The 19,369-nt window shown below is 34.5% G+C and overlaps 2 protein-coding genes and 1 pseudogene across 3 annotated transcripts; all 3 read left to right on the forward strand.

Annotated features, from left to right (window-relative positions):
- The first annotated feature begins 187 nt into the window (after positions 1 to 187).
- LOC103831138 (LEAF RUST 10 DISEASE-RESISTANCE LOCUS RECEPTOR-LIKE PROTEIN KINASE-like 1.4) lies at positions 188 to 5,610 on the forward strand. 2 transcript variants are annotated; one of them, XR_004449592.1, is made up of 6 exons: positions 188 to 3,232; positions 3,442 to 3,465; positions 3,578 to 3,910; positions 3,996 to 4,301; positions 4,790 to 5,485; positions 5,518 to 5,610. XR_004449592.1 is itself a non-coding variant. In XM_009106992.3 (5 exons), the coding sequence occupies exons 1-5, from the start codon at positions 2,422 to 2,424 to the stop codon at positions 5,416 to 5,418; spliced, it is 2,103 nt and encodes a 700-aa protein (XP_009105240.2). In that variant the 5' UTR covers positions 188 to 2,421; the 3' UTR covers positions 5,419 to 5,600. The 2 variants fall into 2 exon arrangements, 1 of the variants encoding a protein (XP_009105240.2); XM_009106992.3 differs by having other exon boundaries at positions 4,790 to 5,600.
- Positions 5,611 to 6,074: 464 nt separating this feature from the next.
- On the forward strand, positions 6,075 to 11,587 carry LOC103831140 (LEAF RUST 10 DISEASE-RESISTANCE LOCUS RECEPTOR-LIKE PROTEIN KINASE-like 1.4). The gene is made up of 5 exons (XM_033275860.1): positions 6,075 to 8,428; positions 9,193 to 9,222; positions 9,335 to 9,688; positions 9,766 to 10,071; positions 10,769 to 11,587. Exons 1-5 carry the CDS (start codon positions 7,612 to 7,614, stop codon positions 11,392 to 11,394), a joined length of 2,133 nt encoding a protein of 710 aa, XP_033131751.1. The 5' UTR covers positions 6,075 to 7,611; the 3' UTR covers positions 11,395 to 11,587.
- Positions 11,588 to 13,110: 1,523 nt separating this feature from the next.
- LOC103831139 lies at positions 13,111 to 18,599 on the forward strand (annotated as a pseudogene).
- The last annotated feature ends 770 nt before the right edge of the window (positions 18,600 to 19,369 follow it).

Here is a 19,369-nt window from a genome sequence, read left to right on the forward strand (position 1 = left end):
CTTTTTCTTATGTATTTTAAGCAAAAATCATACATTTTTTTTTATATGATATAGAATCTGTAAATGAAAAAAAAATCTATAATATCAAATAAATTATATAATCGTAACTAAAACTTTTATAAATATTTTAGTTTTGAGTTTGAGTGTTTTAAAATTATTAAGATATTTAAATAATATAAATATTATTTACATATCACACTTTAAATTACAATAAATTTTGATAATTTATTTAAAAATATTAATATAAATTATTTTAATTGATAGAAAATAATAATTTTATATATACAACAATATTTCATATATTTTATTTTAAAATATCTACAGCCTACAACAAATTTAGCTACAGCAAAAGTCTTTGCAGAAAAAGTCTACACTAACAACTTTACAGTTACAAAAAAAAAAAAATTTACAACTACAACAGATTTATCTATAGCTAAACATCTACAACTAAACTTTTAATCTATAGCTAAACATCTACAACTAAACTTTTAAAGCCACAATCGAACCAATCAACACCATCATTGTTAGTTTACATTCATGATTTGTTTCGCATTATGTCAATCTTCTCTAATCTTTGTATTTTGTACTGAGTATCAAAACAAAAGACAAGTTAGAGAAGTTTTAATCTTTTTTTGTTACAGATTAAAAATTGCTGGAACTTAAATACATCAAAAACATCACCTCTATAGTTATCTCAAATCAGGAGTTCAAAAGCTCTACAAATGAATCACCATATATTAACACTCTTACACTTGACAAAACATACCATCTGGGTTGTTTTGCTCCTTTTACGTTCACCAGTACAATTCTACCTCCAGAAATTTCCAGGCTTTTCCCAACCTAAAATAACATCATTGTTTCCAACAAAACAAACTAATTTAAGTGTGAAAATTAAAAGATATTTGGATGGTGTAAGGCTCTGTTTCAAGTGTGGGAATGTCACCACTAGTCTCCCCTTCTCGGTGGGAGTCGTCTCGAAGTTTGTGGCCATCCATAACTGGAGCTTCACATGCTTTAGAAACAACATCTCTTTAATCATCTCGAACTATCTGTACGGTGTTTTCAATATAGATCAAGCATCTAACACCATTAGACTTGACAGAGCAGAGCTTCAATGCTACATTTTTATCCACAACTTTGCCTCCCAAAGTTTCCGAGCTTTCACCTTCTAAAAGAGCCTAGATTGAAATATTGTCGAGATTAATGGTTATACAAACGATTATCTCGAGTGAGAATATAAGTTCCCACATCAATTTTTTAACAATTGATTTTAAGTTAGGAGCTCAAGCTCAAATTCTACAATTTCTTGATGAACTTCAAAATCTAAGTTTATTTTACAAGTTATTTTCTCATTTTATAGACCTTTTTATCAGAGATTTATGGCATTCTTGCCGATATTATCAGCCTATCCTCAGCTTTTGATTTCTTTTCTATTTCTTGGATTCAACGTACAAACAACAATGATGCTTGTTAAATGCGTCTGTTGTAACTGCTCTCTCTAGAGGAGCTTGAACCTTTTAGTTTAATGCAAGTTGTGTTTCAAAAAGAAATAGACCTTTTTATCCTTCTCACAACCATAAACCTTATCTAAGTGAAATATGTTATGTTCTGTTTCGTGTTTTTCCTATTCTGTATCACCCCTTCAACACAATTTTTTCAATAAAGGCCAAGAAATAAACCACAACGATTTTTCATAGATCGATCATTCGGATTCATCAACATGACGAATCCATTATCCACTCCAAACCACTAGATCACACGTTCTTAAGTCCTTGGCCATTTAAGTCCTTAACATTTGGCATTAGCTGATCATTTATTTAGTCACTCTCTTTCATTTATTGCGTTTTCTTCTTCTAAACCAGTCAGTTTCTGTAGTAAATGGTCTTTTTGCCTTATTACACACACCATTTCTCTGACATTTCTTGATTATTTGTAACAACAATGACGGAAAGGGACTTTTTACTAGTCAAATTTCCTAAAAACATAAAAATATATTTGGAATCATTATTTTTCAATCAGGTCCTTCGGCGAAAATTCCAAGCACCTGACTTTGAATACAGAAAAATAAATACTAATATATCAAAGAATGATCAACCTTTTTATAGTCCCAGGTCGGAACCGTTTTATATTCTGTAAACAACAAAGAAAAAACTCATTTAAAAATTACTGTTTCTTTTCAACATTTACCAATATGCATTCAAAGTCTTCGTTGTAACTTGTGAGTCACCTAATTCCAAAAGAACCTTCGATTTGAAAATTATAAACTCCAGAAAGTAACATTAATATATAATAAAGAGAAGCCTGGTCAAAAACAAACAAACATAGGTTCCTTTAATATTCAACTCTTACAAAACCAAGACATTCACCAATTCCTTCATATCTTCTTCTTCTTCACCATTTTTCTATTTGCCTCTCAACACAATGATCGATATGTTTCTATCCTTAACCAAATCTATGTTCCATATAGTCATATGGATGCTCTTTGTAATACCTTCTTTTGTTTCCTCGACTAATGAGCTTTATGATCGCTGCAGTCAACCGTTTCCGTGCGGCAATCAAAGTCTCTTGTATCCTTTCTGGACATCTGGCAGAGAAGACTGTGGCCACCCTGAGTTCGAAGTCGACTGTAGTGGTGGATTCGCAGAGCTAAGTATCACCTCCGTGAAGTATAGAATCCTAGAGGCGAACTATGACTCTGACTCTGGTATCATACGACTGGCAAGATCAGATTTTATCGGTGGTCTTTGTCCTAAAGATCTTCTTAATGCAACGTTCGACGAAAGAGTTGTTACACTTGCTCCTACCACTGAGTTTCTAACAATATATCACAACTGCAGCAGAGAATTTCCAATGTATGTTTCTACTTATGTTGGAGATCTTCGTTGTGGAGATGGTGACGGTGATGATGATGACACAATAAGTTACTATGTGACAAGCGACCTCTCGTCCCCACTACTTAACGGGATTAGAGGTCAATTAGAAGACTTTGGGTTATCTTGCAAAACCGTAAGTATTCGTGTATCAAGGCCTTTGCTGAACGCACTACAGGGGAATCGGACTCGAGATAATCTGCAGAGAACTCTTGCAGAGGGTTTCCAGCTTGAACTTAGCCAAGAATGTTCGTCTTGCTTAGCCTCTAACGGTGCTTGTGGATTTAATCAAAACTCAGGTGGATTTGTCTGCTATTGTGTAGATGAGACAAATAACCGTACTTGCAGTTCTAAAAAAAAGGGTAAGATTTCTGGCTTAAAAGTTCTAGTTTCTATATGTTCCTCCACAAAAAAAAACATCACATGTCCTTTCCCTAAATAGATTACTTTAGTTTCTGATAACGATATACAGAAATTCCCTTTTCATCTTTCAAATTTCTAGTATTTATTTACTAGTAAGATTCAAAGTTTCTCTTACCGACCTTTTCCTGGTGTTATTCTGATGATGCAGGCATATCTCCTGGAGCAATAGCAGGTGCATACCCTCCACCTGTTCTTTTGAAACACCTATTTGGCTTACCATAAGCAACACTATAGTCTTATCTTATTATGCAAATTGTTTTTATTTCATTTTTTTTTATCTCTAGGTATTGTGGCTGCTTGTGTATTGCTGGTGGTCATTCTTATAGCCGCAGGTTTGTTCTGTCTCATCAGACGGCGAAAGAAGATACAGGCAGCTCAACACATGAGCAAAGGCTTGCCAATAACGTCATCAGCTTCAAGCAGAGAAACATCAAGCTATCCAACTTCCACAACAGTTTCAAGCAGCAGCAATCACTCTCTTCTCCCCTCAATCTCTTACATCACAAACGCAAGCACCTACTTTGGAGTCCAAGTCTTCAGCTACGAAGAACTCGAGGAAGCCACTGAGAATTTCTCTAGAGAACTCGGAAACGGCGGCTTCGGTACTGTTTATTATGGTAAGAACCATTGATTTTTTTTTAACCTTCACTTCAAAAGATTTTGCATTCTGATAAAAACATTTTTGGCTATTTCTTCTGAAAGGCGTGTTGAAAGATGGACGAGCTGTAGCAGTCAAACGACTATACGAGAGGTCGCTTAAACGCGTTGAACAGTTCAAGAACGAGATAGACATCTTGAAATCGTTGAAACATACAAACCTCGTGATTCTCTATGGATGCACGTCGAGACACAGCACAGAGCTTTTGCTTGTCTACGAGTATATCTCAAACGGAACTCTAGCCGACCATCTTCACGGTGATCGTGCTGAAGCCCGTCCTATTTGTTGGCCAGTTCGTCTAAACATTGCCATCGAAACCGCAAGTGCTTTATCCTTCCTCCACAAATCAGGTAAAACAATAATTGTGCTGAGGCTGTTAATTCTGAAAGGAACTTAAATTTGTATTTATTTATTTATTTATCAGTAAATGTTTTTTAGGTTTAGAGAAAGTATTTTTTCTAGGGTAAATATGTATTTCTAAATGAAAAAAAAAATCAAGTTTTGAGAGTGATATAATATGGGTAAAACAATTATAAAATTATTAATTCACATCATAATTTACGAATATTAAACGGGTATTTGCCTCCATACATTTTTTTGCTCTTAAAATTCTTTGTTTTTTTCAAATTTGATTTGCATTTATTCTCAACAAAGGCTAATTAAGTTTTAAGCACCAAAATGTATTCATACAAAATTACTAAACTAGTGTAATAATTTATCGATATATCTTTTTTTTATGTTTCTAAATTTATTCATAGTTTAGGCGATTAAGTAGATAGATAGTACTCGACATGTTAGGTAACATAGTAGAATTTCGTTTGATTTGATTCTGTTGCAGGGATCATACATAGGGACGTAAAGACAACAAACATTCTTCTAGACGAGAACTCCACGGTGAAGGTAGCTGACTTCGGACTCTCGCGGTTATTTTCGACGGACCAAACTCACGTCTCCACGGCCCCGCAAGGCACTCCAGGATATGTAGATCCAGAGTATTACCAATGTTACCGTCTAAACGAGAAGAGTGACGTGTACAGCTTCGGAGTCGTACTAGCCGAACTCATCTCTTCCAAAGAAGCCGTGGATATCACAAGACATCGCCACGATATCAACTTAGCAAACATGGCCGTCTCCAAGATCCAGAACAACGCGGTGCACGAGCTCCTCGATCCGAGTCTTGGATTCTCGAAGGATCCAGAAGTGAAAAGGATGATGGTATCCGTGGCTGAGCTTGCGTTCCGATGTTTGCAACAGGAGAGGGAAGGTAGGCCATCGATGGATGAGATCGTGGAGATTTTGAAAGGGATCAAGGGGGAGAACCGCGTGACGCCACCACCGGATGTGGTGGATATTGAGGTAAGCGGAGAAGATGATGTTGGATTGTTGAGGCATAGTGTACCTCCGCCAGTGTCGCCGGATACTGATAAGTGGACTAGCAGTTCCGATACGGCGGCGAGTTCGTTTTGAGAGATTGTATAATTAGGCCTCCTCCCTCGGTGGTATGTAGTATATTCACACTGGTAAATGGTTCTTGGACTTCTTTAATTTTATTTTGGGTCAAAATTCGACTTAGTTATTTATCTTTTCCTCGTCTGTATCGAATGACCTATTAGTTTTATGTTTCAACGCATAAGAAGATTTGTATCTTTCTTTTTTTTTTTTTTACAGTGAAATCCTCGTGTATAAAATCACCTAAAACAATAAGTAGGAATCTGAGTATTATCATCTTATTATCTTAGTTCTATTTTACACCACCCAATTTAGAATCAGAGAGCTTTGTTAATATATCGTGTTTATTAATTTATTGAGTTTCTATTGTAGTATTAGCACCACATCTTTTAGAATACCGATTGCCTAACGTTACTGCATATTTCATGTTTTGTCCATGGTTTAATCAAGTAATCAATATGAAAGAAGGGTAGTAGTTAAATCTTATACAGTTAGCTCATCTTCGGTAAGATGTTGAAAATTCATGAGTTATTATTCTATACTTGAACAGAAGAACATGTTTCCATTCTTTTAGTTAGCTATTCATTAATGAGAAGCCGAGTTACTCTTCCAAACCATACAATGGAGAATATGGTTTTACTAAGTTTAAAAGATGTACATTTCAACAATTGACCCTTAAACACTTTTGGAAAAAATAAAGAATTTAAGGTGTCAATTAACCATTATAACTACTAGTCGAATAGAGTAGAGGTGCACCCGGACAAGCTGAAGATGGACGAGGGCCAGTTGGAGTTGGCCGAAGCATACAATGAGGAGTTGGACAAACCTGAGATATGCAATGGTGATGGAGCCGTTTGGGTGAGAAATGAAAAGGAAAAGGAGGATGATGCACTTGAGGTCAAATTGGACAAAGGAGACTAGATTTTTCATCTTACCATACATGAAGAACAATTCAGCCGAGTCTCAATGGCTCAAAATTGAGTTTGGCGCCCAGAAACAAGAGCTACTTGTCTTTTGGGATGGGCTAACAACACGAGTAAGAGCCAAAGTCCACCAAGATGCACTCAACATCTAGTTTATTTCGTGCACATAAGGAAGAAGAGGAAAAAAACAAGAAGAGAGAAGATTGTCGGTTTAATCTTTTTTTATTTATTTATAATTAAGTTTATGTAAATCAAGAACAAGTAAACCAATTCCAATTAGGAATTGGATTTCCTAAATCATTTCGGTTTAAGTTTGGGTTTTCCTAGCTTATGAATCAACATGCTTCTTCATTTAAGCCGCATACAAGCTGAAATTAAGCTAATTGCTTGTCTTGTCCCTATTGCTTTTTCGGTTCAGCACAAGAACGTGATCAATCACATTAGGAAGAAGAATCTTTTGTGATCCATCATAGATACCAAACGTTAATTTGTGTCGTCTCATGAGTAACAACACATCTTTGAAACAACATATAGCTAAGAAGAAAAGTCTATCGTCCACAAAAGAGACTAGTAGCCCCCACGACATTCATCATTCACCCTCTTCAAATAATCCAGGCAGAACAGCTATTCCAGAATCGTACCAGAAATCTTCTTTTTTTTTGACAAAAATATCCTCTAGACGTACCATAAATCTACTTATTGTGCTATTGGCATTGACTTATTATTTAGTCACTTTCGTTCATTTTTTTTTTGTAAACACCGTCGCTTTCTCTCAATTATTGCAATTTCTTTATAGATTGTAATAAAAATGACAATGACAGAAAGGGACTTTGCGCTGGTCAAATTTCGTAAAAGCAGAACATATATTGTATTTTACAAAAAAAAAAAGAGAAAATTCCAAACACCAGCTTTTGAAAACGTTGTAACGGATTATTATATGTCGAACAGGAATCGTGCTTTGTAATGTCCCAAGTAGGAAATCGTTTTATATTCTATAAACAACAAAGATAAAAAAACTCGTTTAGATCACTATTCATTTTTATCGTTTACCAATAATAATATATATGCATGTCTGCGTTGTAACTTGTAAGGCACCTTATTCCAAAAGAAACATCGATTTGTAAAATATGAAACTCCAAAAAGGAAAATTAGTAGTATATAATAAAGAGAAGGTTGATCAATAAAAACCAAACATAGGTTCGTTTAATTCAACTCTTACAAAACCAAGACATTCACCAATTATTTCATATCTTCTTCTTCACCATATTCCTATTTGTCTTCCGACACAATGATCGATCTGTTTCTATCCCCCACAAAATCTTTGTTCCCTATAATCATTATATGGATGCTATTTGTGACACCTTCTTTTGTTTTCTCAGCTGATGATGAGCTTCACAGTCTCTGCAGTCAACCGTTTCCGTGCGGCAATCAAAGCGGTCTCTTGTATCCTTTCTGGATATCTGGCAGAGAAGACTGTGGCCACCCTGACTTCAAAGTAGACTGTAACAGAGGATTCGCAGAGTTAAGTATCTCCTCCGTGAAGTATAGAATCTTAGAGGCGAACTATGACTCTCGTATCATAAGACTGGCAAGATCGGATTTTATCGGCAATCTTTGTCCCACAAATCCTTTAAATATGCCATTCAACCAAAACGTCCTTCCACTTGCTCCTACCACCCAGCTGCTAAGAATTTATTACGACTGCCACCAAGACTTTTCACAGTATGTTCCTAATTATATTGGAGCCCTAGCTTGTGGTGATGGTGGTGATGATGATGATGATGATGATGATGATGATGATGGCAAAAGATATTACTATGTGACGAGTAACCAAACGTCCCCTCTACTTCAAAGGATTAGAAACGTTTTCAACAGCTTCAGGGTATTTTGCGATAAAAACGTCACTATTCCTGCATCTGGGCCCGCACTGAACACGCTAGAGTTGAATTCAAGTACAGATAATCTAAAGAAGGCTCTTGAAGAAGGTTTCGAGCTTGGACTTCACCAAGATTGTTCGACCTGCTTAACCTCTGGGGGTGCTTGTGGGTTTAATCGGAGCTCAATTGCATTCACCTGCTACAACAGTAACCGTACCAGAAACAACGGTAGGATTTCTTGTCTAAATGTTCTAGCTTATATATGTCTTTCACAAGTACCACCGTTTGTCCCTACCCCAGATCCCCCACCCATAGACCTTATGAGTTTGAACTATTAATGTTTTCAGTAAGATTCAGAGTAGGCCTGAGCGTTCGGATACAGTTATTCGGATTTTGGTTCTATTTTGTAACATCTCATAGGTTCCATTCTAGAAAATTTACAAGTACAGATCGGATTCAGATATAACACTTCAGTTTCGGATCAGTTTGGATCTATATATTGCTCGCATTCGGGTTATATCAGATCGGTTCAGATATATCCAAAGTAAAATCTAAAATTTAAAAGTAAAACATAAAAAATATATACTTCTTTGTATATAATGGAGTATTTAAGGTATTTATTTAAATTTTAAATACTTACTGTTAGATATTATATCCAAATAAATATGAAATTGTATATTTGATGTACATATTTATATTTCAAATATTTATATTATATATTAATTTGGACATTCAAATTGGTTTCTTCGGATTTTTTTTTTGGATCTTCGGGTTTTTGGGTTATCCATTCGAGTTTGGTTAATAACACTTTGGGTTCGGATATGTTTTGTAACACCCTATAAAATTTATTTGGATATTTTTTACATTTCAGATCGGATTCGGTTCGGATTTTGGGTTACAGATTTTATGCTCAGCCCTGATTCAGAGTTATGTATTCAGATCGAACTTACCGTTTTTGTTTTTTATTATTTATTTATTGTGCCATACCAAAGATACAGGTCTCTCCACTGGAGCTATAGCAGGTACTTACCCTTTCTTCTGTTCTTTGAAGAAACTATATACCACATGCAACACATTAACATAGTCTTATTAAGAAAGCCTTGTTTTTCTTTTTCTTTTTTTCTCTGTCTCTAGGAATCGGGATTGCTTCTGTATTGGTGCTGTTAATCCTGGTAGCCGGATGCGCGCTCTGTCTAATCAGACGGCGGAAGATACAAGCATCTCAGTACACTAGCAAAGATTTGTCAATAACATCTAATTCAAACAAAGAAGCCTCAAGCCATCTAACTCCCAAAACAATCTCAAGCCATCCAACTCCCAAGGCAATCTCAAGCCATAGCAATCACGCTCTTATCCCCCCAATCTCTAACATCACAAACGCAAGCACCTACTTCGGAGTCCAAGTTTTCAGCTACGAAGAACTCGAGGAAGCCACTGAGAATTTCTCTAGAGAGCTAGGCGACGGCGGCTTCGGTACTGTCTACTACGGTAAGAACCACTGTGTCTTCAAATCTCACTTCAAAAAATTAGCATTCTGATAAAACATCTTTGGCTATTTCTGAAAGGCGTGTTGAAAGATGGACGAGCTGTAGCAGTGAAACGACTATACGAGAAATCTCTTCAACGCGTTGAACAGTTCAAGAACGAGATCGACATTTTGAAAACTATGAAGCATCCAAATCTAGTGATACTCTACGGATGCACATCGAGACACAGCAGCGAGCTTTTGCTTGTTTACGAGTATATCTCAAATGGAACTCTGGCCGATCATCTTCACGGTGATCGTGCTGAAACTCGTCCTCTTTGTTGGCCAATTCGTCTAAAAATCGCGATCGAAACAGCAAGTGCTTTATCCTTCCTCCACAAATCAGGTAAATAGAATATCAATGTGGACATTGGACTAAAGCTCACATGATTTAGGCGCAAAATTTATATATGACTTTAAAGGTAGTAAAAATTGTGTATGCAAATAAAAAAAATGGCTATTGTCAATAATAGCACCTTTTGAAGTTTATATCTCAAAAATGGCATTAGAAGAAGAAAGTCACAAAAATGACATTCATTAAAAGGTAAAATATCTCTAATATCTTTAGTTTAAAATTAAATAAACAAACAAAAATAAATAAATAAAATAAAAAAAATGAAAAAACGAAATTTTTTTATAGTTTCAGATTATATGTTTTCAGATTCAAAATTTTTATATTTTTTTCGAAATTTTTTTTATTTTTTTTTCAAATTTTCTTTTTATAATTTAAAAATACTTTTTGAAACTGTTTTTAAAATTTTTATTTTTTATTTTATTTTTTATAAAATTTTAAACCATAATTCCAAAACTCCACCCCTTAACTCTAAACCCTAAGTTTTGGATTAATTAACCCAAGGGGTATAAGTGTATATTTACCTCTTTAATGAAACATATTCTTGTGACATTGAGCCTTGAGTGCTATTTGGGAACAAAAACTTAGTTTGATGCTATCCTAGTCTTTTTCTCATAAAAAAATGTATGGTAATAAAAAAAATTGTTTTATGTTTTAGGCGGCTAGATTGATAGACGTGATTATGTTGCAGGGATCATACATAGGGACGTGAAGACAACAAACATTCTTCTAGACGAGAACTCCACGGTGAAGGTAGCTGACTTCGGACTCTCACGGTTGTTTTCCACAGACCAGACTCACGTCTCCACGATGCCGCAAGGCACTCCAGGATATGTAGATCCGGAGTATTACCAATGTTACCGTCTAAACGAGAAGAGTGACGTGTACAGCTTTGGAGTCGTACTCACCGAGCTCATCTCTTCAAAAGAAGCCGTGGATATCACAAGACATCGCCACGATGTCAACTTAGCGAACATGGCCGTTTCCAAGATCCAGAACAATGCGGTGCACGAGCTCGTGGATCCGAGTCTTGGATTCGAGAAGGATCCAGAAGTGAAGAGGATGATGTTGTCGGTGGCTGAGCTTGCGTTTCGCTGTTTGCAACAGGAAAGGGAAGCTAGGCCGTCGATGGATGAGATTATGGAGACTTTGAAAGGGATCAAGGGGGAGAAGTGCAGGAAGTTACCGGATGTGGTGGACATTGTGGTAAGCAGAGGAGATGACGTTGGATTACTGAGGCATAGTGATCCTCCGCCGGTTTCGCCGGATGCTGATATGTGTAATAGCAGTTCGGATACGGCTGCGCGTTCATTTTGAGAGGTTGTTTAATTAGGTCTCGTCGGTGGTGTGTAATAATATATTCAGTCGGGTAAAACTCTTCTTTTATATATTTATTTTGGCTCAACTAGAAATCTTTATTGTTTGTGTATTGTCTATTGCTTTCTCTGTTCAACACAAAAACATTGATCAATCACACTAGGAAGAAGAATCTTCCGTGATCATTCCTAAATACCAAGCATGGCTAACTTGTGTCTTATGAGTAGCAACAATCTATAGCTGAAAAGAGAAGTCTATCATCCACAGAAAAGAGCTAGTAGCCTCCAATATATTCTTCGTCCATCCCTTCAAATAATCCAGGCAGAACAGCTATTCCAGAACTTACCAGAAATCTTCTTATTGCAACGCGTTAACTTATCATTTTTTTTTTTTTTTTGTAAACTAAAAGGGTTAAACCCGGATCTATTAAAGACACAGACCTAACCCCCGGGTGGAGGTACAGCCCACGGATAGACCCTCTCCTGGGCATTCAAATGAGCCGAAAGCAATAGCCCATATCCGTGTGGCCAGCGGGGTTCGAACCAGGGTTCGCCGTATTGGGTTTAATCTCTCAAGCGCCACTCGACTACCTGGTTGTTAACTTATCATTTAGTCACTTTCTTTCATTCTTTGATGGAAAAACAAGGTCTCAATGGCCCAAACTGAGTTTGGCGACCAGAAACAAGATCCACTTGTCTTTTGGGATGGACTAACAATATCGAGCGAGAGCCAAAGCCCATCAGAATGGACTCTAACATTTAGAATATTTCATGAATATATACGGAGGAAAAAAAAAAAGAGAATCAGATGTTGATTTAATATTTTTGTGATTTGTAAGTAAGTTACTAGATTTTGACCCGCGCTTAAAAGCGCGGGTTATTTTTCAGTTGATAAAAATATATGATATGAATTAGTATTTTAGTTTTGTTATACATTATTATGTTACAAAATTTTATTATATCAAAAAAATTATTATTTTTATTTAGTTAGTTAATGTAATTATATTTTTAATCGTTTGATTACTTTTTTCAAAAAAATTATATGGATTGATCAAATTCAGTGCGTCTATTATTTTAAAATAAATTATTTTCAATTAGATGAAAACAATACTTTTATATCAAGTTTGGATCCGTCGTCGAACCAGTAAACACGATGACTTGTACATAAGCTGGTTTAGATTTAATGAAAAGTCGTTAATTTAAAGCATGCAAACTTCGAAAAAATATGCAATCAAGTGTGACCCGGCATTTGGTTGACATGGTAGGAAAAAAATAATCTTCAATAATATTTTAAGAGATGAATGAAACTTCTAATATATTAACATAATAAAAAATAATTTAATGTAAATATATATAATTTTGTTTTAACAAATGATTTGCTAAAGTGTTTTTTATTAAATTTGATTTTGTAAATATTTAGAATTATATAATGTTAGATGACATGATATAATATGTTGTATGATATATGCTTTCATTTAATAATTGATATTTAAATCTTATATATCCATCTTTGAGCATAATATATGATGTATATAACGCTATTGAATAACAACAATAACATTGGATGATAATAAGAAAAATAATTAGAGAAGTGTATCATACAAAATGAGAAATAATAATAGGATTTATTTAAAATATTTAAATTATTTATAGTTATTTTAGTGAATGGTAGGATAAAAAATAAAGAGTTTTATATAGATGTTATAAATTCTTTTATAATATATTTTTAAAAATATTTTCTTTGAATAATATAAATTTTCAATCGCGTCTATAACATATTCTTATCAAAAATCATCATAAAAATATATTTAGAATATATATATTTAGAATATATTGTTAAACTATAGTACACAAAATAATCTCTAACAATATATTTAGAATAAATTGTTAAACTGTATGCAAAATAACTTCCTTTAAAATATAGTTAAAATTATTAGAAGTGTTAGTCAAGGAGAATCTATGATGTATAAGCTGTGTAGATAAATATTTCAGAAAGGTCAACATATTCATTTGAAAAACCACATTTTGATCAACGAAAAAATGATAGAGTGAAGCCTTTGGTCAAAAAATAAATGATAGTGTGAAATGTTGCAAAGTTGGTGGTACCAAGGAACAATATAGTTTTGGTATTTAAATTTACCAGTCACGTTTTGGTTATGGATTCATGAGAAATGTTTTGGAAAGATGATATTTTAGTATAATGGAGTTATGTATAATTTTTTGGTGTATCATAGTAAGTTGAGTAATAAATAAGAGCATTGATTATTTTATAGTTAGAAAAATATAAGGTAATTGATTATTGCATAGTTAGAGAAATATAAGGTGAGACCAAAAAAATAGCCAAGTCTAATGAAAGGGTCCAATAACTTTTTATAGGTAGATTTTTAAAAACTTCTTCCCTTTTAATAGCATAGATGTAAACCAAAACAAGTAGGATTAAGATTAGACTAAGTAAACCAATTCAAATAAAAAATATGATTACCTAAACCATTTCGATTTAGGTTTTTGGTTTTCTTAGCTATATAAATCAACATGCTTCTTTATTTAAGCCGTATATAAGCTGAGTTTTAATATTAACTCATCACATATCTATATTATTAAAGCATAATCCATACTAATATTATTTTAAAAAAAATTCATCTCGTTTTTAAAGAAAAAATATACAATTTTATTTAATATATGTTATCCAAAAGAAACAAATGAAAACCTATCTAAAATTTTAGTTATATATATATATATATATATTTTTTTTCCTAAATATAATTTAAAATAATTCAAAATTTATATTAAAACACTGGTAAGAAAATAATAAAATCTAGAATATTAACAAAAGTTTATTTTAAATAAAATTTAAATTAAATTTTTTTTATTGCTGCACAAAACACCTAATTAATCAAAAAAAATTAAGCTAATTGCTCGTCTTTTATTTGCAACTGCTAATTTCTTGTCGTGTTTCTATTAATTTATCTGTTTAGCACAAAAACATTGATCAATCGCAGTAAAAAAAAAAATCTTCTGCGATCCATCCTAGATGCCAAACATGGTTAATTTTTGTCTCATGAATAGCAACACATCATTAAAACAATCTATAGGTGAGAAGAGAAGTTCATCGTCCACAAAAGAGAGCTAGTAGCCTCTTGGACATTCATTTTCTATCCCCTTCAACTAATTCAGGCAGAACAGCCATGAACCGTGCTAGAAATCTTATTATTGCAATCGGCATTAACTTATCATTTACTTGGTCACTCTTTCATTTTTTTCTTGAAACACCGTCACTTTCTTTCAATTATTGCAATTTCCTAATGGATTGTAATAAAAAAACACAATATCAGAAAGGGAATCTGCGCTGATTAAAGTAAAAACAAAACATATTTAACAACTTTAACAAAATAAGAAAATATTCCAAGCACCTGATTTTGAAGTCGTTTCTGCAAAAAACCTTCAACTTGTTTTTTTTTTTTGTAAATTAATCCACAAAATCAAAAACTCACAGGTCAACTTTCCAAGTGTCAGTTAAATCGCAATATAAACCAAAAATAATACTAAGTATTTTTTAAAAATTGAACCTGGCTCAGTCGAACCTTGCAACACGAAACTTAACAAATGAGCAAACCATCATGCCACTTTTCATTTCATCGTTTACCAATAATAATATTTTTTTTTACCAATAATATGCATGCAGCATGTCTGCGTTGTAACTTGTAAGCCACCAAATTCCAAAAGAAAGTTTGGATTTGAAAGATATAAAACTCGAGAAATGTATATTAATAGTATATAAAAAAAGAAGGTTGGTCAATAAAAACCAAACATAGGTTCGTTTAATTTAACTCCAAAACCAAGACATTCATCAATTTTTTTTTCTTTTGCGAATTACATTCACCAATTCTTTCATATTTCTTCTTTTTTTCTTCTTCTTCACCATATTCCTATTTGTCTCCCGACACAATGATCGATCTGTTTCTATACCCCACAAAATCTTTGTTCCCTATAATCACAATATGGATGCTCTTTGTGATACCTTCTTTTGTTTTCTCAGCTGATGATAAGCTTCACAGACTCTGCAGTCAACCGTTTAGCTGCGGCGATCAAACCGGTCTCCTGTATCCTTTCTGGATATCTGGCAGGGAAGACTGTGGCCACCCTGAGTTCAAAGTCAACTGTAGTGGTGGATTCGCAGAGCTAAGTATCTCCTCCGTGAAGTATAGAATCTTAGAGGCGAACTATGACTCTCGTATTATAAGACTGGCAAGATCGGAATATATTGGCGATCTTTGTCCCACAGATACTTCAGATATGCCATTCAACCAAAGCGTCCTTCCACTTGCTCCGAGCACCGAGTTGCTCACAATTTATTACCACTGCAGCCAAGACTTTTTCACAGTATGTTCCTACTTATTTTGGAGCCTTTGCTTGTAGTGGTGGTGATGATGATGACAAAAAAAAATTATTATGCGACAAGAAACCTCTCGTCCCCTCATCTTCAAGCGATAAGTCCTGTTTTAACCAACCTCAGCGTATTTTGCGATAAAAATGTCAGTATTCCTGCATCTGGGCCCGAGCTGAACACGCTAGAGTTGAACTCAAGTACAGATAATCTAAAGAAGGCTCTTGAAGAAGGTTTCGAGCTTGGACTTAACCAAGATTGTTCGATCTGCTTAACCTCTGGGGGTGCTTGTGGGTATAATCGGAGCTCAAGTGGATTCATCTGCTATAATATAGAAAAGGCCAATAACCGTAGTAGAAACAACGGTAAGATTTATTTCCTACATGTTCTAACTTCTGAAGGAACGGAAGTGCTGTAGTAACCGATAATGCGAAGCTAACGTTATCTTAGCCTTCGTAATACCGTTGAATTCTTATAGAACGCACGGAAATAAGGATTCAAGAGTTGTTTAAAAACAAGCTCTAAGTTTTTTTAAAATCAATAATCAAAGTGGTGTCTCTCACAAACCTAAGAGATCACAATATATAGGGACAGAAGTCCTAAAACGAAAAAATAAAAAAAAACCTAAACTTATGAATAAAAGGAATGCATAGATATCTTAGAAAAAGAAATAAGAAAACCAAAGCTCTATGGGTTTAGGATGTTCGCTACAACAGTTTCAAATTTAATGTTTCCTGTAAGATTCACAGTTCTGTATTCAGATAGAACTTACCTTTTTTGTTTTTATGGTGCCATTCCATTAATGCAGGTCTCTCCACTGGAGCTACACTAGGTACTTACCGTTCTCCTGTTGTTTCAAAAGATAAAAAAACTTGATTTGCCTGTGAATTGATTACATACCATATGAATCACAACTCAAATAGTCTTATTATGAAAGCCTTGTTTTTTTTTTCTGTCCTAGGAATCGGGATTGCTTCTGTATTAGTGCTGTTATTTCTGACAGCCGGATGCGCTCTCTGTCTAATCAGACGGCGGAAGATACAAGCAGCTCAATACACAAACAAAGACTTGTCAATAACGTCTTATTCAAGCAAAGAAGCCTCAAGCCATCCAACTCCCAAAACAATCTCAAGCAGTAGCAATCACGCTCTTATCCCCTCAATCTCCGACATCACAAACGCAAGCACCTACTTTGGAGTCCAAGTTTTCAGCTACGAAGAACTCGAGGAAGCCACTGAGAATTTCTCTAGAGAGCTTGGAAACGGCGGCTTCGGTACTGTCTATTATGGTAAGAACCACCTCATTCTTTAACACCCACTTCAAAAGATTTTGCATTCTGATCAAACATTTTTGGCTATTTCTGAAAGGCGTGTTGAAAGATGGACGAGCTGTAGCAGTGAAACGACTATATGAAAAATCTCTTCAACGCGTTGAACAGTTCAAGAACGAGATCGACATCTTAAAATCGTTGAAACATACAAACCTCGTTATTCTCTATGGATGCACATCGAGACACAGCGCAGAGCTTTTGCTTGTCTACGAGTATATATCAGATGGAACTCTGGCCGACCATCTTCACGGTGATCGTGCTGAAGCCCGTCCTATTTGTTGGCCAGTTCGTTTAAACATAGCAATCGAAACCGCAAGTGCTTTATCCTTCCTCCATAAATCAGGTAAAACAACAAATTCAAATATCAATAATTTTTTTTTCTTGTCAAAATTTATATAAAAGTTTAAAGACTTACAAAATTAATGTAATGATTTATGGGTATACTTTTTTATGTGTTTAAAATTATTCATATTTAGGCGGTTAAGTAGAGTTTTTTTCTTTGGTTAAAAGTGGGAGCTCTGGGTCCAGAGTCAGCTTTTAGATATTCCCATTTAAAAATTAATTTTCCGTCCCAAAAGTGGTTTGATTTGATTTGGTTCTGTTGTAGGGATCATACATAGGGATGTGAAGACAACAAACATTCTTCTAGACGAGAACTCCACTGTGAAAGTAGCAGATTTCGGACTCTCACGGTTGTTTTCAACAGACCAAACTCACGTCTCCACGATGCCGCAAGGCACTCCAGGATATGTAGATCCCGAGTATTACCAGTGTTACCGTCTAAACGAGAAGAGTGACGTGTACAGCTTTGGAGTCGTACTCACCGAGCTCATCTCTTCTAAAAAAGCCGTGGATATCACAAGACAACGTCACGATGTCAACTTAGCCACCATGGCCGTTTCCAAAATCCAGAACAATGCGGTGCACGAGCTAGTCGATCCGAGTCTTGGATTCGATAAGGATCCAAACGTGAAGAGGATGATGATTTCGGTGGCTGAGCTTGCGTTCCGATGTTTGCAACATGAGAGGGAAAATCGGCCGTTGATGGATGAGATCGTGGAGATTTTGAAAGGGATCAAGGGGGAGAAAGGCGGGAAGTTACCAGATGTGGTGGATATTGGATTACTGAGGCTTAGTGATCCTCCGCCAGTTTCGCCGGATACTGATAAGTGTACTAGCAGTTCCGATACGGCTGCGTGTTCATTTTGAGAGATTGTATAATCAGGTCTCGTCCGTGGTGTGTAATAAATTCATTCTGGTCAACTCTTTTTATCTTCTTGAATATTTTATTTTTTGGCTCAGCTAAGTAGATCTTTATTGTTTCTGTATATAGTATGTGTGATTGCGTTTTTGGCTACTTGTCAAATTGACAATTTGAGTACTTCTCTTTTAACACTGTAGTTTTATTCCAAAAAGACTGGACTGAAGGGTCAAAGAACATTTCTAATCTATTTTGCTATTTTTCTTCTATAGTAAAGAAATTCTATAATTGTGTTGTGTTTTTTTTTTCAATGTATTTCTCTATAATATCAATTTCTAAATACATAGTAAAATAGATGATTGCTATTTCTTTCACTATAAATAAAGAAAATAAAAATTTTTATTTTAGAAGAAAAATAGAAATAACATGGAGTAATTTTATCTATGTTATTATAAAGACAGTAATAGAAAGGTTGAAGATGCTCTACTAAAATCAGAGTTTTATAGAAAACAAAAAAGAGAGATGGAAAACAGAGCAAGAATCATAGGAAACGAAAGCATATCAGAGTGATGATACTCATATGGTGTAAAATAACCTTTGGAATGGAACGATCAACACAAAGTCGTCCATTCCTTTGTGTGAAGACATCATCAAGTCTAATAGCTTTTACAAACTCTAGAAATTTATCTCATCCATTTTCAAGTGAGTATAAAGTAAAACAGCCTATCTAAGTTGTATCAGACATGATGCTAATATATTTGATCAAATAATTCAAAATTTATGAAAACATTCTTAAATATTAAAGCATAATGTGATGTCAGTTTGAGCTAAAATAATTGATGAGATGGTTTAAAAGAGTAGATAATATGTTATATTTTATTAATATATATATATATATATGTATATATTTTAACGTCTGATTAATTATGATATTACAACGATGATAGATATTACATAAACGATTTTACAGCCGACAATTCTACCATCATATGAGAATGCACTGCATCATTCCAAGCCGCCCTATAAGATCCATGTTCGATGATACGTCTTGTACCATGTTG

Source organism: Brassica rapa, chromosome A07 (genome assembly GCF_000309985.2).
Source record: "Brassica rapa cultivar Chiifu-401-42 chromosome A07, CAAS_Brap_v3.01, whole genome shotgun sequence".
Classification (NCBI taxonomy): Eukaryota; Viridiplantae; Streptophyta; class Magnoliopsida; order Brassicales; family Brassicaceae; genus Brassica; species Brassica rapa.